Source organism: Amblyomma mixtum, chromosome 6 (assembly GCF_055824585.1).
Source record: "Amblyomma mixtum isolate Tamu chromosome 6, ASM5582458v1, whole genome shotgun sequence".
Taxonomy (NCBI): Eukaryota; Metazoa; Arthropoda; class Arachnida; order Ixodida; family Ixodidae; genus Amblyomma; species Amblyomma mixtum.
The window spans coordinates 61,539,249-61,565,918 of record NC_143017.1 but is presented as its reverse complement, the minus strand read 5'-3'; the positions used below and the strand labels follow the sequence as shown (position 1 = coordinate 61,565,918).

Genomic DNA, 26,670 nt, shown 5'->3' with positions numbered 1-26,670 from the left:
ATGCTCTACAAATTAACTGAATGCTGCTGTAAACGTGTCTTTCTGCTTGTTGTTGATGAAAATGTTTTTGACCTAAATGAGTACGAACCCCGTGGCTGGAGTCCCTATTTCAGGATTCCAGCGTCCGAAGCTGCTACGGCGTCCCTCTTTACGAGCCATTTCTTGCCTCCAGGGCCTCAATGAGCAGGGCGGTCTCCCACTGAATAAGAGTTTTGGAAGGATAGGGGGATATGGCCTTGGTTTTTCTGCCTGGTTATGAAACTTCGTCTTTGCTTGTACTTATCGCGCAGTGAAGCTCTAAACATGCGCCAGCGAGAGCATGGACGAGTTCGGTTTGTACCGCTTCGCAGTTTTTTTTTTGTTTTTCTTCAAGATATATCCCAATACATTTGCGTGCACACAATTACAAAGTAAACATCTAGACACCATCCCCTTTTTGCGGTGACTTCACTGGAATAGCCGAACACTCAAGGAACGAATAAATTATGCCTTCTGCCGCCACCAAGGACCTGTTTACGGAGTCTCAATGCTATCTCCCGTCGTTGCCGACAACGAATAATTAATTGTTCCTGCCCAGTTGCTGCGTTCCAGCGCTGGAGTTCTTGGCGGTGACATTGTCCTAGGTTTGTAGTCTAGGAGGCTCCCAGATTCCAACCCGCGTCGTGATATAGTCGAACTCAGCACATTACTCGGCCTCCTACAAAAGTGGCACGCTACTATAATTGAGAAACCGCACTCCAGTTCTTCGCTTTCTTCTAAAATTGCTACTCATGGAAGCGTTCACGATGATGTCATCGCTGTGATGCCATGTAAATGTAACGGACTGGCTTAAAGTATGCACATTTTTTTTTTCAGTATCCGGGCTGAGGCTAGCGCCGACACTGATACCGCTTCGTACGAAGACACTCGTTTGCCAGACTTTTTTCGTTGAAGGCTTTCGCATCAATTTTTGTCACCTGCAGCTGGCACAGCTGCAAAACCTTTTTTCATTGATTCAAGCGCCTCGGTCATACGTGCGTGGCTAACATTATCATATCACACTGCTCAGTGCACTTCAAGTTCAATTTTTGTTCATAAGAAGCGTTCGTTGGTGACGTAACGCTACATTATCGGGTTCCTTCTGATTCTTATCTTTAGCATCACTTAACTTTTCTAGCGCGACTTTAAGGAAGGACATCGATGCTCTTCGCTCACATGATCTTCGCATACATATGCTCAGCGAACAAATTAAACTGTATGTGCAGAGCGTTCATGTTGCCTTTATTTCAGTAATTTATTCCAGTGGTGCTATAATTGTACATTTTGGGTTAAACGTTGAGTGCCTTAAGCAACAGTGCAGCAAGGGTGAACGGATCTACTACTTTTCATGTAATAAATTTGCCTAAAAAGTAAATTGCTCATGCTAATTTCGAATTTCGTAACGCTAGCAGCACCACCTCATAATCGAAATAAGAATGGCTGCAGAATTATTGGGGATATGAGTCGAATAGTAGGTCTCAAATTCTGAAAGTATTGGAAACCGCAAGCCAGGTTTCCAGTTCAAGAGTAATCAAGATTGACATTTCTACTTAGATATTACTGAAAATCTGCTGCTAATGCCTCAAAGTGCCAGCAGCACTCCTCATGATATCACTGATGATTAAGACGTCGCCATTTTTTTTCTTCTAACAGACATTCCTACAGTTGTAAAGTGCGAGATATACCTCAGGAGCTTTGGAGCAGTGAATCCGGCTACAATGGTAAGCATTGCACGTGCTTTTCTTACTATTTCTATAAGCCAATAAATTGCACGCCCAACCTCAAATTGTGCACGCATGAATGAACTTTTCCTCATTCATGCCTGAAAGTTTCTGTCTAGCTCAGAAGGATTTAAAGAACTCTGCTTATAGATATTACCTGACCATATGTTTAGAGGAATCCCCCAAGGTGGAGTAGATTTGTAATAAGGGAGTGATTACTCATTGACGTCCACCCAAGCGCAGCCATACGGCTACAAAGGAAAGCTAAACAGCTTTCTCAGAAACTTCGCAGTTAAACCTGACGAAAAAGCCCTAGTTTCTACGGAGCTCTTGCAGGCTTTGGCAACGCTAACAATAAATGATGTCTAGGCATCATGCCATCTACTTCCTCAGCGTCGCTTCCGTTCCCTCTTGAAGTAGAGAACAAAAATAAACCACAGCCCCAGAGGCTTAACATCAACACCCAGCATAAGACTGCAAGCTACAACCGATGGGCGATAACTTCTCCAGTGATCCATGAATGTCGGACACGTCTGCACTCTTGATTTCATTTTGTCATTTCTTCTTCAAGGCGAAAGCAGTAAGAAGCTTCATTATCGCAACGTATTTGCGAATGATTAAGCCTGGGGCGTTGCTTGTGCGGTGGGAAGTCACTATGGCAACACTACTCGCCTTCTTGACTTGGTAAGGCCCTCGCTTTGTCCGTAGCTCCTCTTTGCCGTTGTTGATGCGGCTGCCGGTGGCAAGAGTACTCTCGTATGGCCGTGCGTTTGCGCGGGCAAGCTTTGCACTTGTTCTCAGTCCTTGCACTGAATAACGGCCGGATCTGTCAGTGGAAGCAGTATTAATAAATTTAGCAGAACTATCGCTCAGTAGCCGCACCTGCTTCAGGGAAAAGAAAATCAAGTTTTTCGGCCCACTATCGTATTTGCAGACGCAGTCAGTCGGGCGGCCCAGATATTTCTTCGGTGACGTGCGAGTTTTATTTCCTTTTCGCTCTTCCTGCCAACTTTGTTGCTGGGCTAGCCTACCGCGACTTCGCTCGGGTAATTTCTCTTTTTCACAGACTATTTCCTGATTGTAAATACGTTTGAGTAGGGCAGATAGTTGCAGTCGGCACAGAGACAGTAAAACTAAGAGCAGGAAAACCAAAGTACTTCTCTAAGCGTAGAGCAGGCATCGCCTCGTGGAGCAGTGCCAGCCAACTAAACGAACAGTGAAAGCACACGGGACGACGGCACTCTTTGCATGCTAGCATGCTGCTTCTTTTTGCTGTCATTTCAGAACGCCTCGATTCTTACTAATGCCTTTTGTCAAAAAAAAAAATAAATCCCTGTGGAAAATCGAAAAAAAAGCAAGAGGCATAGCAGTTATATCACACTGGAACAAGTCAACCCATCACGACGTTCGAGCTGACAGCTTCCCTTGGCAAGATTAGAGAAAAATTCAAATTATTACGCGCGAACCAGGTTAGACGAAAATAAAATTCAAATAACATATCCACTAAATAATCATCCTTAAGGAACCAGGAAAAGAGCACGAATAAAATAACTTTATCTCCGGTAAGGCCAACAAAGAAGCCTTCATGGCTTCGGTAAAGTAATAACCGAGTGTTTAATAATTACGCAGCCCCCATACAATGTCACAGGGGATGAACGCTTCTTTGCAAATTATTTAAATATACGGATTACGTGTACCGATGTTTTCCCTGCTCCATAAATTATGAGCCGCACCATTTATGTTCTTATAAAAGGCTTGTGATCTAATGTAATAAAGTAACACTCGTACATGAAAGGCAAATTTCATTGCACTGTAGCTCTGAACGCTAAAAGATGTGTTAAAAAGTTACATACTCCACTCAGCCATTATTTATTCGCGCAAAGTACTGTGGCTCCGCTGCCCATTTTCTTCTTCTCCCATCGTTCTTATATAATGTAGATTGGTTTTCCTTTAGTGCATGGAAAAAAATATTCGTAGTGCAGCTCACTTTCTGAATCCTTTCATGCCTCTTTGTGTCTAGAAGAATCAAGAGGACAGTTGAGGCGCTTGTACATCAAAGCTCCCTGCCAAACATTACATTCGCTTCCTGTACACTCGGGCTTTCTGATCTCTAGAGGAAAACTTTCATCAATACTTGTTCAATACATTTTGGGTAAATTCCATGAACACGCCTAATTTCTGGATTATTCTGAAAGCCCTACTAGCTTTAGCCATAAAAGCTCACACTAGTCACATGGAGATAATCCTGGAAAGTTTACCTAGCAATCTTGATGCTCATTCACTTGCAGGGTAGCGCGTATATCCAATTCTGGTCGTGCCTACGTCGACACTTAAACTGTTAGGATAAATTCGCACCTCTGTTCTACAACTATCGCCAACTACCATAATCTTTCTTCCCCTCTCACGTTTTCACTTCCCTGTTGCAAAGTAGCTTTCCAAAGTTTTTGTACGCGCCTACTTCTCTTCCTGTCTTCATAAATACATTACTCGTTCTGACAAAAGCTTAACGCTTGCATTACGGAAAGCTGCCGGACCAGTTGGTACTAGACTTCAACGATAACAGGGCGAAAAGGCACGACCGAGAAAAGGAGACACGCACGCAACCAGCGCTGTGTGTGTGCGTGTTTCCTTTTCTCGGTCCTGCCTTTCGCGCCTACGCGTTCCTTACTATATGAAATAAATTACGAATAAGTGCAAGCCCCCTTGCGGAAGTTCAAAAAGCCATTATGTTGCGGCAATAAAAGGAGTAGCTATCCACAGATGCGCACCTTGTCCTGAAATATGGCGCTAACGGTAGCCAGAGCCTTTCATAAAAGTGTAAATGTATTTTTCTTTATCCCCATTGTCACCAGTTATTTGCACTTAACGGTCCCTGATAGGAGAAGGGAAAAGAAGCGGCCTACAAGAAAAAACATAAAATACTACGCAATATTATGACAAAATTTTGTGTTATAGTAGGGACCCCCACTGTGGAGAGTTGAATTACCAAAGTGGTTCTCAATATTTTTTGTCATACCTTCGATTCTTACATGTAAGCTACCAGTAAGAATAGTATTAAAGTAGTGGAAAAATACCTGCTATCTAATACTTACAAATAAAGGAATGTGACAGTTCTGTTCTGCAAAACGTTTAAGTCTAGAAGAAATGTGCTCAAATGATTGGGAATGGCAGCCTGTTGGTACAAGTTGACAATCTACTATGACTGGAAATGCTTGCATTTCAATTCCTAGCATATATGTGTTTTAACTTACTCTCTCGGCCGGCTGGAGACTTTGTACACGATAGTATGTACCATTGTACAATCAAACAAAAAATGTCATTTTGTCTCTACTTTACCAGCATCTCTTACTCATACTCTCAATTGATGTTTAAACTTTCTGCTTTAGGACTATGACGTTGACCTGTACCTCCGCCAGACCTGGACCGACTTACGGATGAAGAACGCCAACTTAACCCGATCCCTGGACCTGAACGATCCAAACCTCCTCAAGAAAGTGTGGAAGCCGGACGTTTACTTTCCCAATGCCAAGCATGGGGAATTCCAGTTCGTCACTGTTCCCAACGTTCTCTTGAGGATATATCCCACGGGTGATATACTCTACATGCTGAGGTAATCTGCAGTTGTATCGCTCCCTTACCATTCCCGCTTTGAATGGAGCACGAGTTTTAAATTTCAATACGACAATGTTTCGAAACTCGCAGCTTTCGGTCACCAGTGACTCGGCTTAACCAACGCATGCTCTAGTTTTCAAAACTCAAAGCAATTCATGAAAAATCAGCGTGAAGATGAAAGGTCGTCTGCAAGTTATGTAAATGCCGAAGTGAAAGGAAGTAGTAGATTTGCGTCGTGCTGGTTATAACTGCCAGTTTTAAGTTTTTGGAACTGAAGAAATTTATATTTCAAAATTACGTTCACATTATCTTTACGTGGCACGTAGAAGCAAAAATTTCTAACGATAAGGCACAACAAAAAAAGACCAAATTTATGTTCCCTGTCGTCATTTACTGTCCCTCGGAAAAGGATTAGTTGTTAGCTTCTCTAGATTCAAACATCAGACACTGAAGTCAGGAAAAAATCTTCATTGGTAAACGAAACAAAATGCATGAAACTCTAGTAGAAGGTTACAGCATCTTCACTTGACTTCACTTTATTCACCTTAATGAACACCTGATGGGATAATGGCAAAAGAGAGGAGTTAATGTATTTATTATTCATCAATGACCAGTACAAGTCTTTGCCATGAAATAAAAGTGGTTATAGTTTCTAAAATGCAGACGGGCACATGACGGCAGCGAAATTGGTGGGAGGAAACTTCAGTTCGCAACGGTTCGGAGGAAAAGGAGCATTAAATATTTGCAGTACGGCACACAGACCGGAGAATCTGAAACAGTTGGAGAGCGCGGTGAGATATGCGAGTCGAATAAGCAATGTAAGGTGTTTGATTTAGGGAACTATGGAAACACTTGTGGAGCAAACAGAGGCTGGAGGTGCGGCGGCGAGCTCAGAGGCTTTGAATATCTGAATTAGCCTTCAGAGATGAAACGCTGTTGGTATACTAATATGCATAATGAAAGAAGCGAATGGCGCGGTTTAGAACTTATTCGAGTGCATTCGTTAGGTATACTTGGTGTGGTTTCCTGATGACACTGGCGCACTGAAGTTTAGGTGTCGCAAGAATTTTGCAAACATAATTGTTCACGTGTTGCAGCGCATGAAGTAGATCACGTTTCATGAATGCTATATATATGTTAGGAGGTGATATGACTGGGATAAAGTGTGCTCGCCCAGATTTATCGCTGCAGAGAGGAAAAATAAAAGGGTTTTGTTGGCGATAAAACGAGACGAGTTTGTACTTGTTAGCGTTGAACATCATAAACTAGAGGGAACATCATTAGAAAAACTCGGCAGTAAATAACGCAATGCCAAGAAATGCGTGGAGCGTTGAACTACCGTCAGAAGGCTGTCATTGTATAGCTGTAACGGAAAAAGAATGGCACAAGTGGATCATGACCGGAGCGAAAAAATCGCGACACGCGGCGCTATTGTTGCCGAGTGCACCGATAGCGCGAGTGCCAGGAACATTCCATTTCCTAAAGCGGGGGTGGCCGGCAGAAAGCAGCCCACCTAGACATTCGCCCATCTGAAATGTAACATCTTAAACGAACGCCTGTAGATCTCTTATCAGCCAAACCATGTGCTAAAGTGGCTGAGCACATAATCTCGTTTTATTTATTTTTTTCACGCTGGCGTGGCGATCATTTTTATCTTTATCACCATTTTCCTTTAAAAATGTGCTGGGGATGCACTGTAAAAAGTGGAGATGCACTGTCAAAAGTAATGTGTGGCAGTGCCTGCTTTCGGATGCGCTGCTTTCTATCGGCCACCCCCACTTTGGAAAGTGGAATGTGCCAGGCACTCTCGCTATCTGCGCGTACGGCTACAATAGCGCCGCGTCTCGCAATTTTTCCGCTCCAGTCATGAGTCACTTGTGCTAATCTTTTTCTGTTGCAGCTGTACCAATTTACATTAGGATATTTAAACACAAAACAGAAGAAAAATGGTGTTTTTGCGCTCAGTAGAGCCAATCACAAAATGATAAATGCTTGATGTGGATCAGCAACGCCTTTAACTGAGGTTTAAATAAGTATTTCAGACTGCCTGCTATGCATCAGTGGTATATTCCATGGGCACATTTTTCAATGGTTTCCAGTAAACATCACATATCCCCACTTCTCTTGGAAACTTTTTGTGAACATGAATTCCATTGAAGATGTAAGGAATGAAAAAGGAATTCGTATTTGGTGACCGAAGAAAGTAAGTTTGTAATTTTTAGCGCTAGCTGCACTCCCTGCTCTTGGTTGACGTGGAATCTAAGACCGGGTTTTCCTTTTTCTTTGCATCCAATTTTCAAAAATGTCACAGAATGAACGCCTCTAGAATGAAGCTTCTCAAAAAGAGATTGTCAACCACTCATTAGTATTCAATGATGCGTTATGGCATGTTCCTAATATCTTCTCTTTCATGCTTACCTGTACTTGTGCTTCAGTGGAATACATTTCTAGCGTATAAAAGGTGATAAAGAACCCTTTATTGGCGTCTCCGCTGTTTAAAGCCCATGAGAAGTGTCGTGCCATATGTATGATATTCTTGAGAGAAGAGCATGGTGTAGCAATAGAACAAGCTCCAGGAATGATGCAGCCCTAAAGCAGTCACGAACCGTTCTGTACCTGTCCGTACAGCTTCCTTCGCCGTCAGCAAGGCAACAGAAGGGTAGAGAGTTTAGAAGATTTCTTATCGTATTTGGGGTTTAAAAGCTTGTATGTGAGTCTTTTTTCCGCCGTGAAATATCGCAAGTTTACAAACTTATGAAACATACGCTCCAGGAAATAAACGCTCCAGGAAATTTATATTATTTTACCCAAACTTCTTTCAGTTCTCGATATAGTTTGTGCAAATTACGAAAAGTCAACTGTACTACAAAAGGCTGAAGCTATGACGTTTAAATGCCGTGCACGGCTGCTTTCGAGTACAGTTTGTCGCACATACGTTAAGTGGCCCTTAAAAATATCATCTGAAATGTTTATTCTGCAAGAGCTTTCAGCACGCTTACCACGCGACTGGTATACATCTGACATTTTCCTCTATTTTGGATACCCAGGGAATTCTTTCAGAAATTTAGCATTTAAGATACGGCTGGCAACAAATAATCACTCTGGAGAAAGCGATAGCAACAAAAATTTTATAGGATATTTTATGTGTCAGTCCTCCCTGCGATATAACATTTTTACACAGACAAATACCAGTTTGTAGGCACTGTCTCTTTGATACTGCTTGAGCAAGTGGCTGAAAGTTCTCGCACGTTTTTTCACATGTTTATAGCTAGTGCGCAGAAAAGCGGCTGTAGGTTCACATAAAATACGCACATTCATTGGGCTAGCCGAACGCAATGCTTGCTGCGCCCCCTCACGTAGGGTGCTAGACGTATAATCATGAAAAGCTATTCAGTGTGAACTCACTATTCTGTCCTTGTTTGAGGTGGCATCTTGAAATTTTCTTGGTCTATTATGAAGCGTTCACTGAAAGTTTGTTCGCAGATAACCATCTTCATTCATCTTTTATTACGTTATTAGGAAAGAAAGACTGTTTTTTGATGTTGTGCGTATGCGTGCTTCGACGGCTGCACATTATGCACATACGCCAGTCTATCGCGCTCCTAAGACATTCAACCACTACAACGGACTGAAATCAGTACGGACAAAATTCCACCTCGTCGTAAAAGATTCATATCAGTTTATCCCCCTCAGTCATTCAAATTTCCTCCTTTCTTATCCTCCAGGCTGAAGCTGACGTTTTCTTGCATGATGAACATGGAGCGGTACCCCCTGGACAGACAGGTCTGCAGCATCGAGCTTGCCTCCTGTAAGTATGGCGTTTAGACCCGACTCGTTTGCATTCAGGCCACGTTGTGTTCTGGTGGTGCATGCTTCGCAGCCGTCCCTGATTAAGCCGCCTTTGATAGCTTCACCAGTACGTGACTGGAGTAACTGCTTTCTTCCCAGAGAAGGGCGGGATGGCAGGACAGCGGGCGAAGGCCAGCGGCGTCAGGGATATGACGACCTTGTCTACGCTTCCAGCTCACTCACGATAAATGACCCGAGGACAGAGAGTGACGCCTGTAGGGAATTATAACAACGGGCTATTCCCAGAAAGAACTTTTTCATGGCGCTTGCACGGCGTCGTTGCCAATCGGAGGTAGTTAGCAAGGACATTCATTTTTTATTCATATTTATTTCTGGGTAGCTTGTCAAACCCAAAAATAAGCGGTTTACTCGCAGCAGCAACAATGGCCGTAGCAGCTTTGATGATATTCTATGCAAAATTTATATCTTCTGATTGGTGAGGGAATATATAGCAAGCAAGAGACCTGGTGCTCACCGCTACAACAATATTGATTGCATAGCTACCAAGGATCATCAGTATACAGCATGCCAAGCACTTGATAGCGACTACACTGTTGTTTATTGCACCGCAAATACTGCAATTGACTTTCCTTCCCTGCACGCTTATCAAACCGGTGGTAATCAGGTACTTGGTGGAAGTTTGAATGTGGTACCACCACAGTGTCGTGGCATTTTTCAGCCTAGTTTTTACGCTGCGCCATCTACACTGGTCACACATTTTATCAACTGCCCCTCGTAACGTGGGGCACGCCCCTTCTTCAGACATGAATTGCACATGGCGCGTAATACATCCGATACAAGTTGGTCGAACAAGTAGTCTGAACTCTCTGCCTCAAGCTGCCTCGCAACCTCCCATTCGGCACAGAGCGAGAGAGAGAGAGAGCTGCTTCCCTGCTTTACTGATGACGCAGGTTTTTGGCCTTTTGCTCCACTAAAAATTGAAAGTTTGTTTTATTTAAGCATATTGGTGATTTCGAAGCGCATAGAGCTTCTACAATTTACTGGACCTGGCACAGAGGACATAAATGATTGCACTTGCACTCAGTATCTGACACTGTTCTCACAACTAATTAACGATTTGGCCAGTATTTGACAGCACTTGCCATCAGCGTAGCCTTTCCTCGCTGTGTTTGTGAGCGGGACGCTGACGTATAGTTCGCTTAGAAGGCCTAAGATACAGTTACGAAACTGGTTGATCAAGTTTTGGCACTGTTAAAACTTCAGACATCGAAAAATGTAATTTTTTTAGGCAAGTAAGTGTGATCGGTACGTAATATTTTCAAGAAATGTATATGGCCTCGAGCGATGCGACTAACTTTTCCTGATTCAGGGGTTTTGTACAATTTGTCCTGGGGACTTGGACACCCTTGGGCTTACTTCGTAAACAAAACCACAGTGTCAGGTTTGTGCTTACGAAGTAAGCAGAAACCTACCATTATGGCTTTCGGTACATTTTTATGTTCAGATATTACCGACATATTAATAAATATGTAAAGGTGAAAAGTGCGGCCTTGAAGATATCAAGCCCCTTATTTCTCACGTGATCATGTCGTACCAAAATATCAAACAACTCTTTTTATAATAGCATGGTCACGCTGTTTAATAAACTATCTCCCACGAAAATCAAAATAGGTTGCCTCAAGAACCCCTGTGATGTCATACATGTTACCAAAGGCATTATACAACCTAAATGCTATACATTACTAATGACGTTAGTAGAACGGCATTAGAATAATTTCACTCCCTTGGTCGCAACACTAATAGAATATAACACTTTATGTGCCATTCCATTTTTTTTTGACCGGATGACTGAAGGCGAAGAGACAAGAGCCGAGAGAAGCTGTAGTCATGCCGGAATGAAACGCGAACACGCGTATGCAACGTTTTTTTTTTACTGTAGACTGAAGTGTTTCTTTACAACAGGTCTATGAATAATTTCAACCTCGGTATACCTGTAACCAAGAAACATCAATCAGGCTAGTTGCATACTGCGGCTGAAAGTATACAGGTAAAGCACTTTCTTCCCTTAATAGGCGCTGTTCGCGTTTCATTTCGGCCGGACTGTACGTGTAATGGCAGTGCAAAGAAAAGTTGTGCAAGTTTGCAGCACTACAATCTTGGAAAAAACAGCGCTAAAACGAAGAACAAAGAAAAAGAGTACAACAGGACAGCGCCGGTCCTGTTGTATTCTTTTTCTTTGTCCTTCGTCTTAGTTGTGTAAGTTTGCAGCACTACAATCTTGGAAAAAACAGCGCTAAGACGAAGGACAAAGAAAAAGAGTACAACAGGACAGCGCCGGTCCTGTTGTACTCTTTTTCTTTGTCCTTCGTCTTAGCTCTGTTTTTTCCAAGAAACATTTACCAACTAGCTCAACTCTCCGTTTTATTGAAGCACTATAATCCATCACTTGCCATCTATGTTTCCACTTTCTTAGTTTTACGACGCAGGCGCACTAGGGAGTCAGGCCGGTTTTACGACGTCGTGCCTTCGCGCTGATACGCCGGTGTTTTTACGCAGGTGTGCACAGGTTAAAGACATGTTAAAGGTAGAGGGAAAACTGATCTTCGAGCCTTCAATATAGCTCAAGCGATTTCCTGAACTATAGCGCTCTGACATCAGTCGCTATAGTGCCCTCACAAGCCCCCACAGTTCCCCATGGCACTTCAGCCGATCGCACGGTGCCCTTGAGCGCAGCCTAGATACTCGCTCGTTACTTCGCCTGAGAAGACACGACGAAACCGGGTTTCGGCTCGAACTTAAACTTGCAGATGCTTAGATGGCCGCCTGATAATTTTTTCCTCTGGTGATGACTCGCTGGACGAAGATGATCCTGTGTTCAGCAGCATCAGAATCCTTGCAGAACACAATGGTGTTGTGTGGTATGTAAATATTCCGAACCAGCATGTGTGCTTCTTGAACGGGTGCAGTACAAGGCTCCGGATTCAGTTTAACCTTATTCGCTGTGCCATCGCGGCGGGTAATCGAAAGGCAAGTGCGAACGCCTATCTAATAGCTTATTGAACAACTTAGATGCAGCTCACCAGACGTTCACCCTCCTTATTTCTAGAGGCATTATAATTCTACACCATGACGTAATCCTCCTCTCATAGTCGGGAATTTTGCTTAGGACTCAATAACAAGGAGAACCGACCGCAATACGGACCGGAATGTGCTATTACAGACATTACCAAAACGTACACAAGCCTAAGATGTCTTCAGATTTAGGAAGCATACATTAAGGCCTTGTTAGTACCACTGTTACAGAAGTTACTGCGGGTTGTCATAGCAGCCCGACATTTAGTTCATCTGTACCGACACACAGGGGACTGCGGGAAAAGCCCATTAGGCCCGAAAACCACTGCGCCATTTCTTCACTGCCAAGGACGAAGAAAAAGCATTAAGTGCGAAGGAGAGAAAAATGGTGCCCCATGGCGAAGCACAATCGGGAAGTTCGTGGGTATTGAGCGGCTAACGACCGGGCTAGTCAGGAAGCCTGTATCGATCGTCACCACCGCTAATAACGACAGACCGGCAACCTTCCAATCCCGATTGCCTATTTCCTTCTAGCGAAAGTCACAAACAGAATCCGCGTAACTGCCTGTTTTCGTTGCTTTCTTCCCTTAGAAACTGCGGGGCGAACACGTAGTGACGGGAAAGCGAGCTCACTTCACTTGTTTCAGGAATCAACTTAAAGTGGAACACGGGATGAGAAGCTCCGCTGATTAGCTAGCGAGTTGCAGTGTTTCGGTTTATTTAGGCTTCCTCACCATCGATCTTGGTTGTCGATCGCATTTCTAACATAATTCTCTCCCTGCTCTATTTTTCAAGTTGTAACATCCTCGATCCTCTCTTGTGGTTTATTGCAAGGCCCTTCAGCGGCGAATTGGCAAAAGAGGAAATCGCGAAATCCAATCCGGTAGATGGCACACAATGGCTCACAGCAGAGGGTGCATTACACACATTCTGCTTGGTAACAGTAACAGATCACAAGCCACGGCACGCCGGTCAGAAGTGCAGATTATAGCTAAAGCAGTAGGCAATAACGAGCAAGAGTTGTTAGGGGTATTGCGAAAAAAAAAGAATTCCATCGCTGGTTTCCTGCTGAAACGCAATCGGTCCCTAATTCCGAGGATATCACGAGCGTGGGTTTCCGGACTGCAGCGCAGTTCTGTAAGAATTGCTTAAAATTTGTTACCCAGTTCGTTCTTCACAAAGAGTAAGCTTTAATTATTTTTCTTCATGTTTATGCTTTACTCGGTACGATGCGGGTTTCAGTAAGCCGTCTATCTCGAAAATTGTGCCGAACAAAAAAAGCTTGCGACTGTTTTTGTTAGGAAAGGCCATCATGATATAACCCAGCATAAAGATGGTCTTATTTGAACTATTTTCAGATGATATAAATTGATCCTGTGTGATGGTGGCCGAGGCACCTCACTGATGGCAACCATATTTGCAGCGAAGAAGTATCTGATCATCTTGAGTTGGTACGCGTCCGCAATGAGCTACTGTGCCATCAGATGTATTAACCATTGTTTTGTTACGTGTTTTTACTTCCCAACTCAGACTGTAAAGCTTTATCCTTGTACGAATTTCATGCGGAGCGAAGCTGGAGTTCTGCTACGCACTTCACGCCTACTGCGTAAGATAACATTAGCAACTGCGGTTCGTTTTCTGAACAACTCGCCTACAGCTTCCCGCTTTCGCGATACTATTACTAAATTTCGTGCATAATAGCAGGTAACATTTCGGAGGCGAGTTAATAACAATTATAGCCCTTAATTTTCAAAGAACAGTATGGTCATGGAAGGTGGTACGAGCAGGAAACATGAGCGCGTGGAATAGCATGAACGCAGTACCAGCTGCCGGCACCTCACTTAGGCTTCAACAAACAGTGCGATAGGCCGAGGACATGGCGCCCCAGGCAAGAGGTACACACCCTGCCATGTGTTTTTCTTTTGTAATGATAGGCACGACATTAGTAAACATGGATAATCACAAGAAATTACTAGAAAGCCCTACAGGTAACTGAAACTTCAATTTACTGCCATGGAATATTACTCATTGTTGCACCGCTCGAACGGCGGTTGTGGCTTCATAAGCACGAAAGGGATCATGACACCTGTGAGGCATTGAAAAAGTTAACTGTTCTTTACATGCCGTCTCTCCGGCTTCTGGAGTAAGCCAGCTTGTGATTTTTGCCGAATTCAAACTATAAAGCAGGTATTACCTTACACGTTTTTTATGCCCCACGTGACCTCATGCCTACTTGAAACGTTCCATGTAAATCCCACAACAAAAAATAAAAACATCTAGTGACACAAAACCTACAGCAGCATTTCCGCAACCCACATACCATTGTGCTTATCAACGAATACCTTACAATGAAAGTAAAGACAAGGCTGTATGTTCATGAGAACGTCTTCTTTTGTCTCTATAGTGTATACTACCACACGTCGAGCGCGTGATGTTCAACTATAAAAAAAAACGCTTGCTGTTCTAACTGGCTCCTACTACTCTCAAGTCCCTTGTCCACCGTCTCTTTGTGCGGCTGCTTGCATTTTTAGGCGCCTCGCCCCTGACATAGATCCTTGCCAGAGTGTGCCATGAAAGATAGCTCTACAAACTTCGGAGCCCACGCTCAAGAGCTGTCGTAAAATGCCCCACTGGTTATTCCTTCCTTGACACTGCGTGACCGACGTATAAGGCAGCCATTACAGGCTCTGCACCGTAAACCAGCTGGCGAAGGACAATTACGCACTTAAGACCTGCGCACGGCGCCTATGTGATCCAGCCGTAAAACTAGCTCGTCGCTATAAAGTTGTTTCTCGGGACAAAGGGCGTCGCAGTTTCTTTCAGCGAGCCACGTCCCCTGCGAATTTTGAGCACCGTGGTTGTAGCGCGCGCTATTCCAAGTATCTTGGGTGATAGAAAGGAGCCAAGACCATAAAAAGGGAAAAAAAGGCATAGGTCACTGCACCTAAATTCGGGTCCTTGTTCTCACGGGTGACATATCTCGCAATGAGAGCGTGCGCCCCGATGCGGGTATAACACGGGGGTTGTGAAGCAATATCCCCGGTGGTACTTTAAAGCATGGTTGTAGTACGCCGCAGAACAAAGTATTGCACGTAGAATCAGAAGAAAAACTAACGCTCATGTCATGGAAGGCGTGGTCGCCAGTGGCTGTCTCTTCTGGGAAAGATGAATCGTGATCTAGATAAGGACGCGCCACCGTGAAGAAATGCTTTGAACCTACAGGCTTGCTTCACAACCTTAATTTTGTTAGTCTATGAAAAAACACCTTGCTACCCAGTTTGCTTAAACTGGTATGTTCTTATCTCGGGTCATGCAGGGTTATGACCCCACATGGTTAAGCAAAAATGCGGATTCCAGGCTTTGGCCAAACTTGAAAAATATTACAAAGTGAAAACATTTTCGCGCATTACGTATGTACCTCTGCGAAGTTGTGTCACCCACGTGTAGTTTGTCAGAGTAAGAACGCGGGAACAGATTGTTAGTGTGTTTTGCAGGGATACTAAGATTTTTAATGTGGTAAAAACATTTTTTCATTGTTCTTTATTACACCAGTGTACGAGCGTTTACATCATAATATTCAGGTTTCGTAACAACATGCAAATTTGTAATAATTCCTTCGGTATGTTCTTGCAAGGTCTCCCTTGTTTCGTAATATGAGGACAGTTTCCTATTTCTTTCTCGGAAACAATATAAAGTCAAAACAATCCAAAATTTAGTTTCTTCACAACATCTTGGCCCAGACGATTCGATGAAAAAATGTAATTGCTGCTGCATATGCGAAGGACAGCCTTCCTAAAGACGCAGTTTATTGAATAACTTCAAAAGGTAGAAAACGATCTCAAAATTTTATAAGAATGCACAGAAGCTTATACGTTAAAAACCTTTTTGCCACCTGGCACAAAGGCTCAAAATTTCATCTGCAAAAAATCTTTTTCCCACATTTCCATTCTATTCTTTCCGGCAGTTCTCTCATGCAATAAAATGTAGAAAAATGAGGCTTTCAGCCACATATTCGCTAGCCTGATGAGTTTGCATCGTGCGCCGTACCTATGTGTGAAGGCATTTCATCATGGCACAGCGGTTCGCGCGCAGGCAGCTCTCTAATAAACTCATATTTCTCGATTTGTGCTTCGCTGCTCTGAAAGAAACTCTGTGGGCAGACTGTTGAGTAACTTCAGAACATATTCAGCAAAAACTGAAAATCTTGCGTGGCAGTAGAATGCATCTGTTGCGCTGTATCCTGCCTTGAAGGCTTGACTTTAGTGATGCAACTACGCTTCATAAGAGCGCCGAAGCTCTATTTACACTGTACGGGTCTATTTATACAGCTCATTCCTGAAAGGTGTTGTATTAAAGCTAGGAGAAAGTACGTTAACTTCGCTTTTATTATATAAAGAAATAATGTGTTCCTGAAGTTCATGTTTAAGCCTAGGCATTTTGCCTGCAAGCTGAAATAGCCATGAGCCGTTCACAATAACACCAGGGTTACAGAGAAAATGGACTTTGTGCGCTCGCGCGCTTCGCAGAGGGTCATAATAATAATAATAATCATCAGGCAAGCTATGTCCACTGGTTTCTAGTCAACTGTGCTCCCCCTTTACCCACAGGCACCATGGCAGGCCGCAGCTTCTGTATAGAGACATTCATGTGTTGCGACGCCTCATTTATAGGCCGCCCGAATACTTATATCTTCCTTTCAAAAACGAAGACACAAAGCCGCCCGGAGTTTTCACCTCCTGTCAAAAACAAAATAGTTTTAATAGGTGGAGTTATTCAGCGACGAATTGGATTACATTACATTACAGGAAGATGGGGGAGAGTTGGGCTCAAGGAATCATACGGGGGACACAAAAGCAACCAACCGATGTACATAATGCGAACCTCTGCACAGTTTTACTTAACTATACAAACAACGGACTGTAAAAATAAGCAGCAAAGCTGATGAAAAGATAAATGCCAAGATAAAAGAAAAGAGCTGGAGGGGTTTGCCTCAGAGCCGTGTAGCGAACTTCGTCCAGCATCCGTGGAACTCCTTGCTTTAAGAAGAGTGAGGAAGGCAATTCCTCTTAACTTAAAAAAAATTGGAATGCTTCCGATGCACACCACCACACAGGAAAGCCCAGAATGAACCGCTTGGGCTTATTTCTTTTGACAAAGGACGTTCTGGCCCATTTTCAATGTCTCAGATTTAATCAGTTGGATTGAAGAAGGAGCGCCTTACCTCAGTCTTGCTTCATTCAAATAATGGTACGGCAAATTAAATTATGAAAAGCTTAGAGGCGGCACTCCCGCATACTTGCTGATTTTGAAGACACAACTGCCTGTTGTTAGCCGGAGCAGGCACTCCGTATGGTGGGGCACAGCCCCGCCGGGAGTGAAGCGGTTCACCCTGCTTCGTGAGCCCAGGGCAGACCCCAACGCATGCACACGTGTGATGGCAGTCGGCAGCCAAACACTGCGTCGCGTGACACTGCACGCGTTGGCTCCTGCACATTGGGACCTCTAATGTCGACGCTAAGTTCATTTGCAGAGCAACGGTGCTGTGTGCAAATTTCACTTGAGCCGACATAATGCCGTTCCGCAGCAGTGACATTTACTGCCTTGACGTTAACGCAGGCTAAGCAGAGTGCATGGCATTCTGGGAGAATTACCACAGGACGCGAGTGAGGTTCGGTATGTGCCGCAATTACCTGCGCCCGCTTTCTGTCCGCGCCGGAACCAGTGTCGGAACGCAAATAAGCATATCGCGGTTCTCGATACGTTTCGTGTATTCCTCTATCGGAATGAGAGACGGTGCCGCGGACTTCCTTCCTGATCTTTCTGCCGGAAGTGCCAGAGAGCATGGAAAGACAATTTTAAGATGAGAACTAAAAATGTCGCTGCTTACTGGCTGGAGACACGCAATCAACTGTTGGCAAGTCACTGAAATGAAAAAAAAAAATATCTGTAATGAGGGAAATAACTGTATTGGATTCCATCTCTGGCAATTATCTAGGTAACAGCGACAGAGTGACACAAAACAAGGCGTTAACAATGCAGCCCATGAATTAATTAACCATGTTTAAAAAAGTCCCGCAGGAAAATTAGATTGCCTTGGTAGAATGCGCGCATAAACCTCGAGAGGAAAATTCACAGCAAAAGGCTCCAACTTTGGCGATGAGAAAGAATTGTAAAATGGACATCCACTGGGTGCTCGTTAGAGCACTCTCATTAAAATAAAACGTCGCTAAGCGAGCTAAAAAGAATTAGACCAAATATAAAGCGGAGCTGGGCTGCCTAGATGGTGCACCTATTTGCAAAGAACCATACTCTTCGTACAGCAAAACAAATAAATAAACTATCAGACTTCCTTCCTCCGTGATGAAACCAAGTTGTCGACACTATAGCCAGATGCCTGAGGCTAGACAGCCCGCGTAGTTTAAAATGCGGACATTCTACCGTCAGCAAAAGAGAGCTTTGTGCAATCCGCTTCCTGGAACTGCCGCTTCAGGAAGCCTGTGTATAATGCAATGTCAGCAAAACGACCTCGTAGGGCATTTTTTTTAGCGACTGCTTCATGCTTATCTCAAGAAAAAAATGTTAGTTATTGGGCTTGTTTAGTTTATGCTGTTATATTTCTCTCAAACACTAAGGAAAACTGCACGTACAAATATGACAGAAGAAGAGACGACTATACTTCGTCTTTTTCTTGGCCGGTTTGTGCGCGCTGTTTTCCGTGATGGCTACGGTTCCCCAACTAGCTCAACTAAGATTCTGATCTAATAGTATTCTGCCTTCCAGTTTGCTAAACAACTGAGGCAGCATAAGCGATGCCGATGCTGGGTGACCTTAATCACCGCTGCATAGCTTGTTTGTTCCCATCTATGCTAAAACATTCCGTCTTCAAATGCAAGAAATAAAAACTGCACGTCGATTTGCTTCTTTACGTAGGCACTTTTCTTTTTCTGGGGGGTCCTCTCCTAACAAGCAAGCTGAACTTTCTTGATTATGTGTACAACAGCCAATCCATTTGTATGCGACTGTTTTCTTTTGGGAGGTTCGGTTCCTATTCGTACGTCATGTGCTTTAACTTGCGATGAGGCGAACAGCAGTTCTTCACGTTTTTACGCGTCCTGCGCATGTGAGCACTCAAAGCTATTTGCTCGATTATGTGGGGTAGCAGTAAGTGAATCAGCGTGGTTAAGATTTATTTATTTGTTTCATCAAACTGTACTAGCCCCAAAGGGGTCGGGACCCAATGCACATCTCACACGCAATAACTTGTAACACGTTTCAAGAATGATAAATTCACATTGGATGTCGATAAAGTAATCACCAAAAAAAGAAAAAAAAATCTGTGGCTTAGCTTGGTTAAGCCCGGTAATTGCGAAAGCAATATCCGTACGTACGCCATGGTACAGCTGGTAGTGTAGCTGATGGTGGTGCTTGTGGTTAGACTTGTGCTGATGCATCGGTTATACAACCCAATCCAATTTAATCCAATGCAATCCAATTCAATGCAATCCGAACGAATCCAATCCAATGCAATCCATTCCAATCCAATCCCATCCAATACATTCCAATCCAATTCAATCCAATGTAATCTAATCTAATCCAATCCAACCAGTCCAGTTCAATACAATCCAATGCAATCCAATCCACTCCTATCCAATTCAAACCAATGTAATCTAATCTAAAGTAATTTAATCTAATCCAATCCAGTCCAATCCAATCCAATCTAATCTAATCCAATCTAACCCAATCTAATTCAACGTAATGCAATCAAGGTCAAATGAAGGGCAATGGTGGTCACCGGCCGCGGCATGCAACGGCGTGAAAGTGCAAGTAGTATTGCTTTCGCAATAAAAAGACATAGTATACATCTGCAACTTTCAGAAATAGCAGAAACGCAAAATCAGCACAAGGCTTGTGCAGTACTCAGGAAATGGCGGCAATTGACATATGTCAGTCAAAAGATGAGGTATTCATCAGGGAACCGTGCAGTAGTGCCATACTCTAGCGCAGAACGCTTGATTTGCGTCCAAGCCAGCAGTGTGGTCTCCGGGGAAGCAATCGTAAGGAACAATCTATGTGTACAAAGCGCTTAAAATGCCTTATATGCAATGTAAGATACGTAATTATTGCAAGTTAGGTCGCAGGATAGAATTATAGGCTTGCAGTTATACTAGTCTACCTTGTTTATTTCGTCACGCGGTATCTTACAAGAAAAAATAAAAGTTTTTTTTTAAGAGAGTCAAACACTTCTTTCTAGTTTCAGTGTTATCATCGATGTTTGGAACTATTCTGTTACATGTGCAAAGGCCTTTCCAAACTGCACTTAGACATCCGGTTATTAATTACCTTGTTAATGATGTCTACTACGATCGTCCAGATGGCAGCGTTAAATTAAATGTATTATGCATAAAGCGAAGAAAAATAACTAATAATAACGCGATAGCTTGAGACTCGTCCAACAGATCTTAGCATACTCTGCGGACAGACAGTCCTTTGAAATGGATGAATTTCTACCCGTCGAATGGATAACTTTCGAGGCAGTGCGATATATTGCCACAACAATGATCACTACGACGTTTATAGAAATTTTACCCTAGGACACGCGGCTGAACGCCTTCGAGGAATCGGAGCAAGGTATATCAATTTGACTACGTTCATTATATGGTTGCAGTAAGGATATGGATAGTTTATAACAGTCTAATCACTAAGTAGAGCCCCTTCATAGAGCCATGTTGGTTCTTATTGAGCAGGCTATTGTATTTTGCGCTGTGTTTGGTTCAATCCCACTTCTGTCATGGATATAGGTGGCGACACAAACGTCCATAATGCCACGGCTTGTGTCGCAGAAGCACAGAGTGGCAGTGCAGGTTGACGAAAGCCCACATTTCTATAATAACAACACCCACTCACTTTATATTCCGCGGCTTCCCAGGTCACGCTAACGTGCACAAAGTAATTTTCCCAATGGCTATTATGGCAGAAGTTCACCCAGCTTTCTTTTTATTTTTTTCTAAGGGCAGATAGCCATTCTGATGATAACAAGTAGTCTTGCATGCTACTAGCTACTGCCGCGCCTAGTAGCTCCACGACAACACTAGCGCCTAACGTGGCGGAACCTCGCATAATTACTCTGAAAGCCCAGGACCCTGTTAGCTTTTTGTATTTATTATTAGCTTTTAGCAGCTCCAAATTTCTGTCCACGTGTATTTGTATCTTAGGTTTCGGCCGCTGTAATCTGCTCGTATGTGCGTCGATAAACTTGGCAAAAAGCTAGAAATTTATTTCTGAAATATGTCCCTGTTCAATGAAGGTCGATTTTTCTATGTCGACACCGATAACATGAAGCATTGAAACGTGAGGCCACTTAAGTAACCAAGACCAAGTTTTCAAGTTACAATCGTCGGTATAAATGATCCGTACCTCATCAGTGTGAGACTACCTTCCTTAAACAGCATTTCCTTCGCTTTCAGTCTTCACTAGTGACCTCCATTCTGTGAAGTCCCTCCTGATCGATTTTTGAGACCAGAGCATTTCCTGAATGTTCCGAGCAAGTAGAAGTGGCTCGGCCTATATCAAAATACTTGTCTAGTTTGCATTGTCTCTTCAGTTGTTTTGCTTTTGACTTGCTGTTAATGAAAAGGGACTTGCTGTCCGCAGGGTCACTAATTTGGGAACGTCTGTTACTAAGAAGACCAGCCTTTAATGCCGTTCAGATTCTGGGGATTGATTCCTGTGTCGAAACGAAATTACAAGTCCCTTGGAGATGTGCGTCACACTTTAGCGCTGTTTTTATTTTCTGCTTGTGCCTTACATGTTTTTGTCGTTCAAAACTTTAAACGTCCATCCTTCACCCAAACGCTTACACTCAGCACAAAGCAATTTCATTCGTTTCTCGTTTTTTTTTTCAATGAAGTGCTGGGCTTTAATGTTGGTATATAGAGATTTTTTCACAAAGCTTACGTCGCTATCCTCCAACTTTTTTTTGCGTGGCCGCTCAGTTTTCTTCTGCTTCGAATCCCCGAGCGTCGAGGACGCGCAGAAAATTACGGCACTTCAGTGCTATTTGGACAGCTGGCTGAAATTGGTGCCGAGGCGAGCAAAATGGCGCCGACGCCTCCGGCCGTCTGTTACTAGTCGCTAAAAAGGAAGTGCCTGGCTACCGGAACCATGTCTTTAAAGACCGTGAACGACACTGTAAACACGTCTCGAGTGTGAAGTGCTCTTGAAATGCCTTTTCTCGTAAGGCAAAAGTAATTTTTCGGCTCCCGCTCGACACTTTCTCCATACACACCACCATGTTTTCTTATCCTTGACCGTGTTGCTTTTGTCACTTTTCTGTCATTTCTTGTGACGGGAGAAAAATGGTGAAAAAATGTTACCGGTGCTCTAAAAAGTTGCATTGGTGCGTTTCTTTTTTCAACCGTCGAATAGAGAGAGAGATTTATTGTTCTAAAAAAATGCTTGTTTTTGCGAAAAATTTACGTGCTGTCAAAAACTGCAAGTCGCTTGGAGATACCAACCCCATGACTCAATTCCGCTCATTGCAGTTTCAAAGACGACCAAAGAAGTGGAGCTGCAGTGGGGAAATGCGGAGGCTGTCACCATGTACAGTGGACTCAAGATGGCGCAGTTCGAGCTGCAACAGATAAGCCTCACAAAATGCAGCGGCGCATTTCAGATCGGTGAGTATGTCTTCAGTGTGACGCCTTCGTACAGGCAGCGTTATCACGGACAGATTCGCACACTTGACACCATTTTTTGGTTCGAACGAGCGACTACAATTTGTTCGGCTACGTTCACTGATCGGCCACCACGTGCATGAAGCCTTTCGAAAGCAGGCCTCATCCGGCATAAACACGCCCGTACTGGATCCCAGTGTACAACACACCACAACAGTGTAATTTCGGCAGGCGCGATATGAATGATTCCGTAAAAAATATCGTAATATAAAAATATAACACAACATTATAGCATAACTTATCGCAACCTGGCATCTGTGATCAATCCAAACTGCTCCTTGTTTTTCGTGAGTGCACTGACCGTTAAAAAAGGCGTCGCTACATTCTTGAAAGGTTACTTCGTACATCGGTGATGAACACATGCTATTTTTTGTATCATATCTCAACCAGTGAGGAAAAAAATGGTCCGGTGCATGGATTCGTCGGGGCCATAAATATGCCTTCGATTGAAATGTTTAATGTGTATACAAACCTGCGGCCAAGAAGCCGCTGACAGAGGTGCCGTGAAATTCAAAGCCCACAATCAATGAAAAGAGTTCACATTGTCAGGCATACGTCCTGTGCACTGTGCCGTGTTCAAATGCGCAAGAGGGGCAAAGCAATTGCGAAGAATGCGCTACCTTGTTTAAACCCTAATTATTTGTCCTTTAGCCTTCCGACCATGCGTGAGACGATGTTTGGACGATGACGCCTGGTTGCACCACGGTTACCGATTTCATCGAATACAAGTGTAAATTGGGTTAAAAGAGCTGATCGTGCGAAACTAAATTTCATTCCCCTCTACAAAGGAGGTATACGACCGGTTATTTTGTCCAATTTCAGAAAAAAACGCCTTATCATGGCACCGACTGCTGAGCTATGCTATGTGTGATGTCGACTGGCTGTAGTGTTACCGACATTTGAGGACGTAATGGCGAAGTAGGGAATGTGCTTCCCCCTTGAATTATGTAGGATGTGTTCCGATTCCGTCCAGAATGCCAGACGGGAGCAGGTAAGGTTACAGGATTAGGTTAGAAAGAAGCAGGAAAAATGACATCAAACCTGATCGCCCAACCACTTTTCCACATTCTGATGAGAAATAGGCCCCTAGGATTGACTCCAAGGCAAAAGAAGCAGCCATATAGAATTCAGATGAAGGCATCAAGACGCGTCACATGTCTGGGAAACGGCTCCGGTTCACCTGTAGATTCACCTTACGAGATTCGAATGCCGCTGATGGAAGCCAACTTCTCTTCCTATCATGGGTTCTATACCTTTTCATTAAGCTCTTCATGAGAAGAGTAGGTCAGGTTCGTGAGAGACGACGGGGCTGTAAAGCGGCACAGTTTTTCTGTTGCAATAGTTTTAATCGCTCTGGTAGATATTTGTGTAGGCTCAATTTTCTTCAGTTCAATGGCAAAAGTGTACCCTAAATACGATGAAAAGTTACAACCATTATGAATATCACCTTCGTGAATTGCACATTTAGTTGCTACTGCTTGGCTCTTCTCACTAGTGCGCTCAACCGAAAATGTTGCCCGTGCGGCAATCGCAATGTGTGGGAAACCCCGCATTGAGTGCGAGTAGTTCCATGAGTTCCCATTAATATTCAGCTCAAAAAAACGAACCAGTTTATGATTAACAAGTAAAAAAATAATCGCGAAATGCGACAAGTACGTATGAAATGGGAATTACCATTTATATTCATTGCTCACGAGAAAGAAGTCGCAACCTTAAATCTCTTCTTATGAAGAGCTGACGAAGGCCGCTGTAGTTAGTTACCCTTCTCATTTACTGCACGGTAGGCCATCGGTGACGTTAGTTTATGAATTGCACAAAAAGCATAGCAAACTTTATCCGTATCTTGCTCAGTACGTGTCGCTAGGATGACATTCGCAATGCTTACTTATCAACAACATTTCAGGCAGTCCTTGACTATGTGGAATGCAAAGTTAAATCTTAAAGGTTTCATTTAATATGAAGCAAGCTGCAGGCAGATCTGAAGAAGCGCTTAGAAGCAAACAAAATTTCATTTCAGAAGTTTTCACTGAAATCTACTAACACAAGGGTAGCAAAAGTAAGGAAAAAAATGCGATGATATCGCTAGCTATGACACAAGTAGCTTCTCCGTCTCGCATTTTGACAGCAATTCCCACAAATACACACATCCACAGTCCAAGATATGCCTTTGTCCTGCAAACTACGCACTGACATTAAAAGAAAAATAGAGCAAATTTTAACGAACAAATTGTACTGCCCGGTGGATATAATATGCGAAGAAAGCTTTTAATCATTACCCGAATAATGCAAGCAGAACACATTATCTATGTTGACAGCATACCGTGTAAAATGGAAGGACGTTATGCGTATTGTGATTCTTACTCCTTTTTCAACATCTTGAACCACTCCTGCGATACTGCGAGGTACTATGCGAGTGCTAGAAAACGGAATGTCTTCAGAATTTTATAACTTACGCCCTGCTGACTGCAGCTGTTTTAAATCTCAGTATCTTACAATTTTTCTGTAAGATATGCGGCGTTTTGAGTTGGCGTCTACCCAACAGTAGTCTCGGTTGTGTTTGTTGTTCTCTATTCCCCTAACGGAATACGTTAGGCTTGGGTTCAGAAATGCCAAATTCACTGAATATATTCCGTTGTAGGTTTTACAGGGAATCTGTACAGTTTTAGAAACAACTTAGAGACCTTCAGGCGACGTCTACACTTTATAGCTACAAAAGGTGAGGAGCCGTGCTTTTCTACACATCAGTAACTTTAGTGAGTGCCCTTCAGGTTCTCGTTTACAAGGGCTAAGATTGAAGAGCATATATATTTGGCTGACAGCCATCCTGGGCGGAGTATAATGGCTGGGGCAACACGAAGAAGACTCGCAACGCAGACACCTTAAAATGGCTATTCATATTCGGAGGCACGTATAATGCGTTTTATACCTTTGCCGCCCTCTGGGGTATATATAGGCCCTTTAAATTCAGACTTTCGGCATTTCTAACTAAAAGGATCGGCAGTCGACAAAGGCTTCTTTGCATGAAGATAATCTAAGCTAGTACACATAAAATTGCAAGAGACTAGTGGAGCATGGTCGCGTAATTCCCTGAATATTTTTGACTCCCTGCAGTTCGAGTGCACACGTACATTAAAATATTACAGCAATCGTATTGCCAGACTGTTTCAGGTGATAAAATTCGGCTAGCGCACCTGTGTCCCCCAATCTTACCTTTATAATGACCATTTCGATCCGCATGATTTGCTCGCAACAAGCAGGTTTGCGAGAAACTCCTCGCTGATGTTACGCAATTGTTTCATGCGGCGTCTCTTCTACTAAAGACGCTGAGCAACAGTCAAACTTGATAGCTGCTTTCTTTTCACTTTCAGCCAGCAGAATTTAAGACACACCAAAGGAAGTTGTTGCGTCACACCAGGAGACACGTCCGCGCACATGGTCACTGTCTTGCACACGTAAAACATCATTGGTTTAAAAGTTTCGAGAGTGATACCTTGGAACGTGGTGTTGAAGCGAGAACTCAGCAAAATACAAAAGTTCAGGAATTCTACTGCCTCTAAGTTATAACATCAACAAGCACAGTAACCGGCCGGAATTTAGTGTTAATTTATTAATAGTATTAAAATAACTATGAAGTGGACGCCGACCGATGTCATCTCACTTAGTCTAAGCCTGGTCGCGTAATTTTTGCATAAAACGGCTTTTGA

The 26,670-nt window shown here is 43.3% G+C and overlaps 1 protein-coding gene across 1 annotated transcript in view; it reads left to right on the top strand.

The window, feature by feature from the left end:
• The window catches only part of LOC149339228 (glycine receptor subunit alphaZ1-like), a 200,092-nt gene that overhangs the window by 163,234 nt on the left and 10,188 nt on the right, over positions 1 to 26,670 (top strand). The window contains exons 3-6 of the mRNA XM_089547996.1: positions 1,672 to 1,739; positions 5,126 to 5,349; positions 9,077 to 9,159; positions 22,775 to 22,909. Coding sequence (XP_089404122.1) covers positions 1,672 to 1,739; positions 5,126 to 5,349; positions 9,077 to 9,159; positions 22,775 to 22,909 — 510 coding nt within the window. The remainder of the gene's footprint in view (positions 1 to 1,671; positions 1,740 to 5,125; positions 5,350 to 9,076; positions 9,160 to 22,774; positions 22,910 to 26,670) is intronic.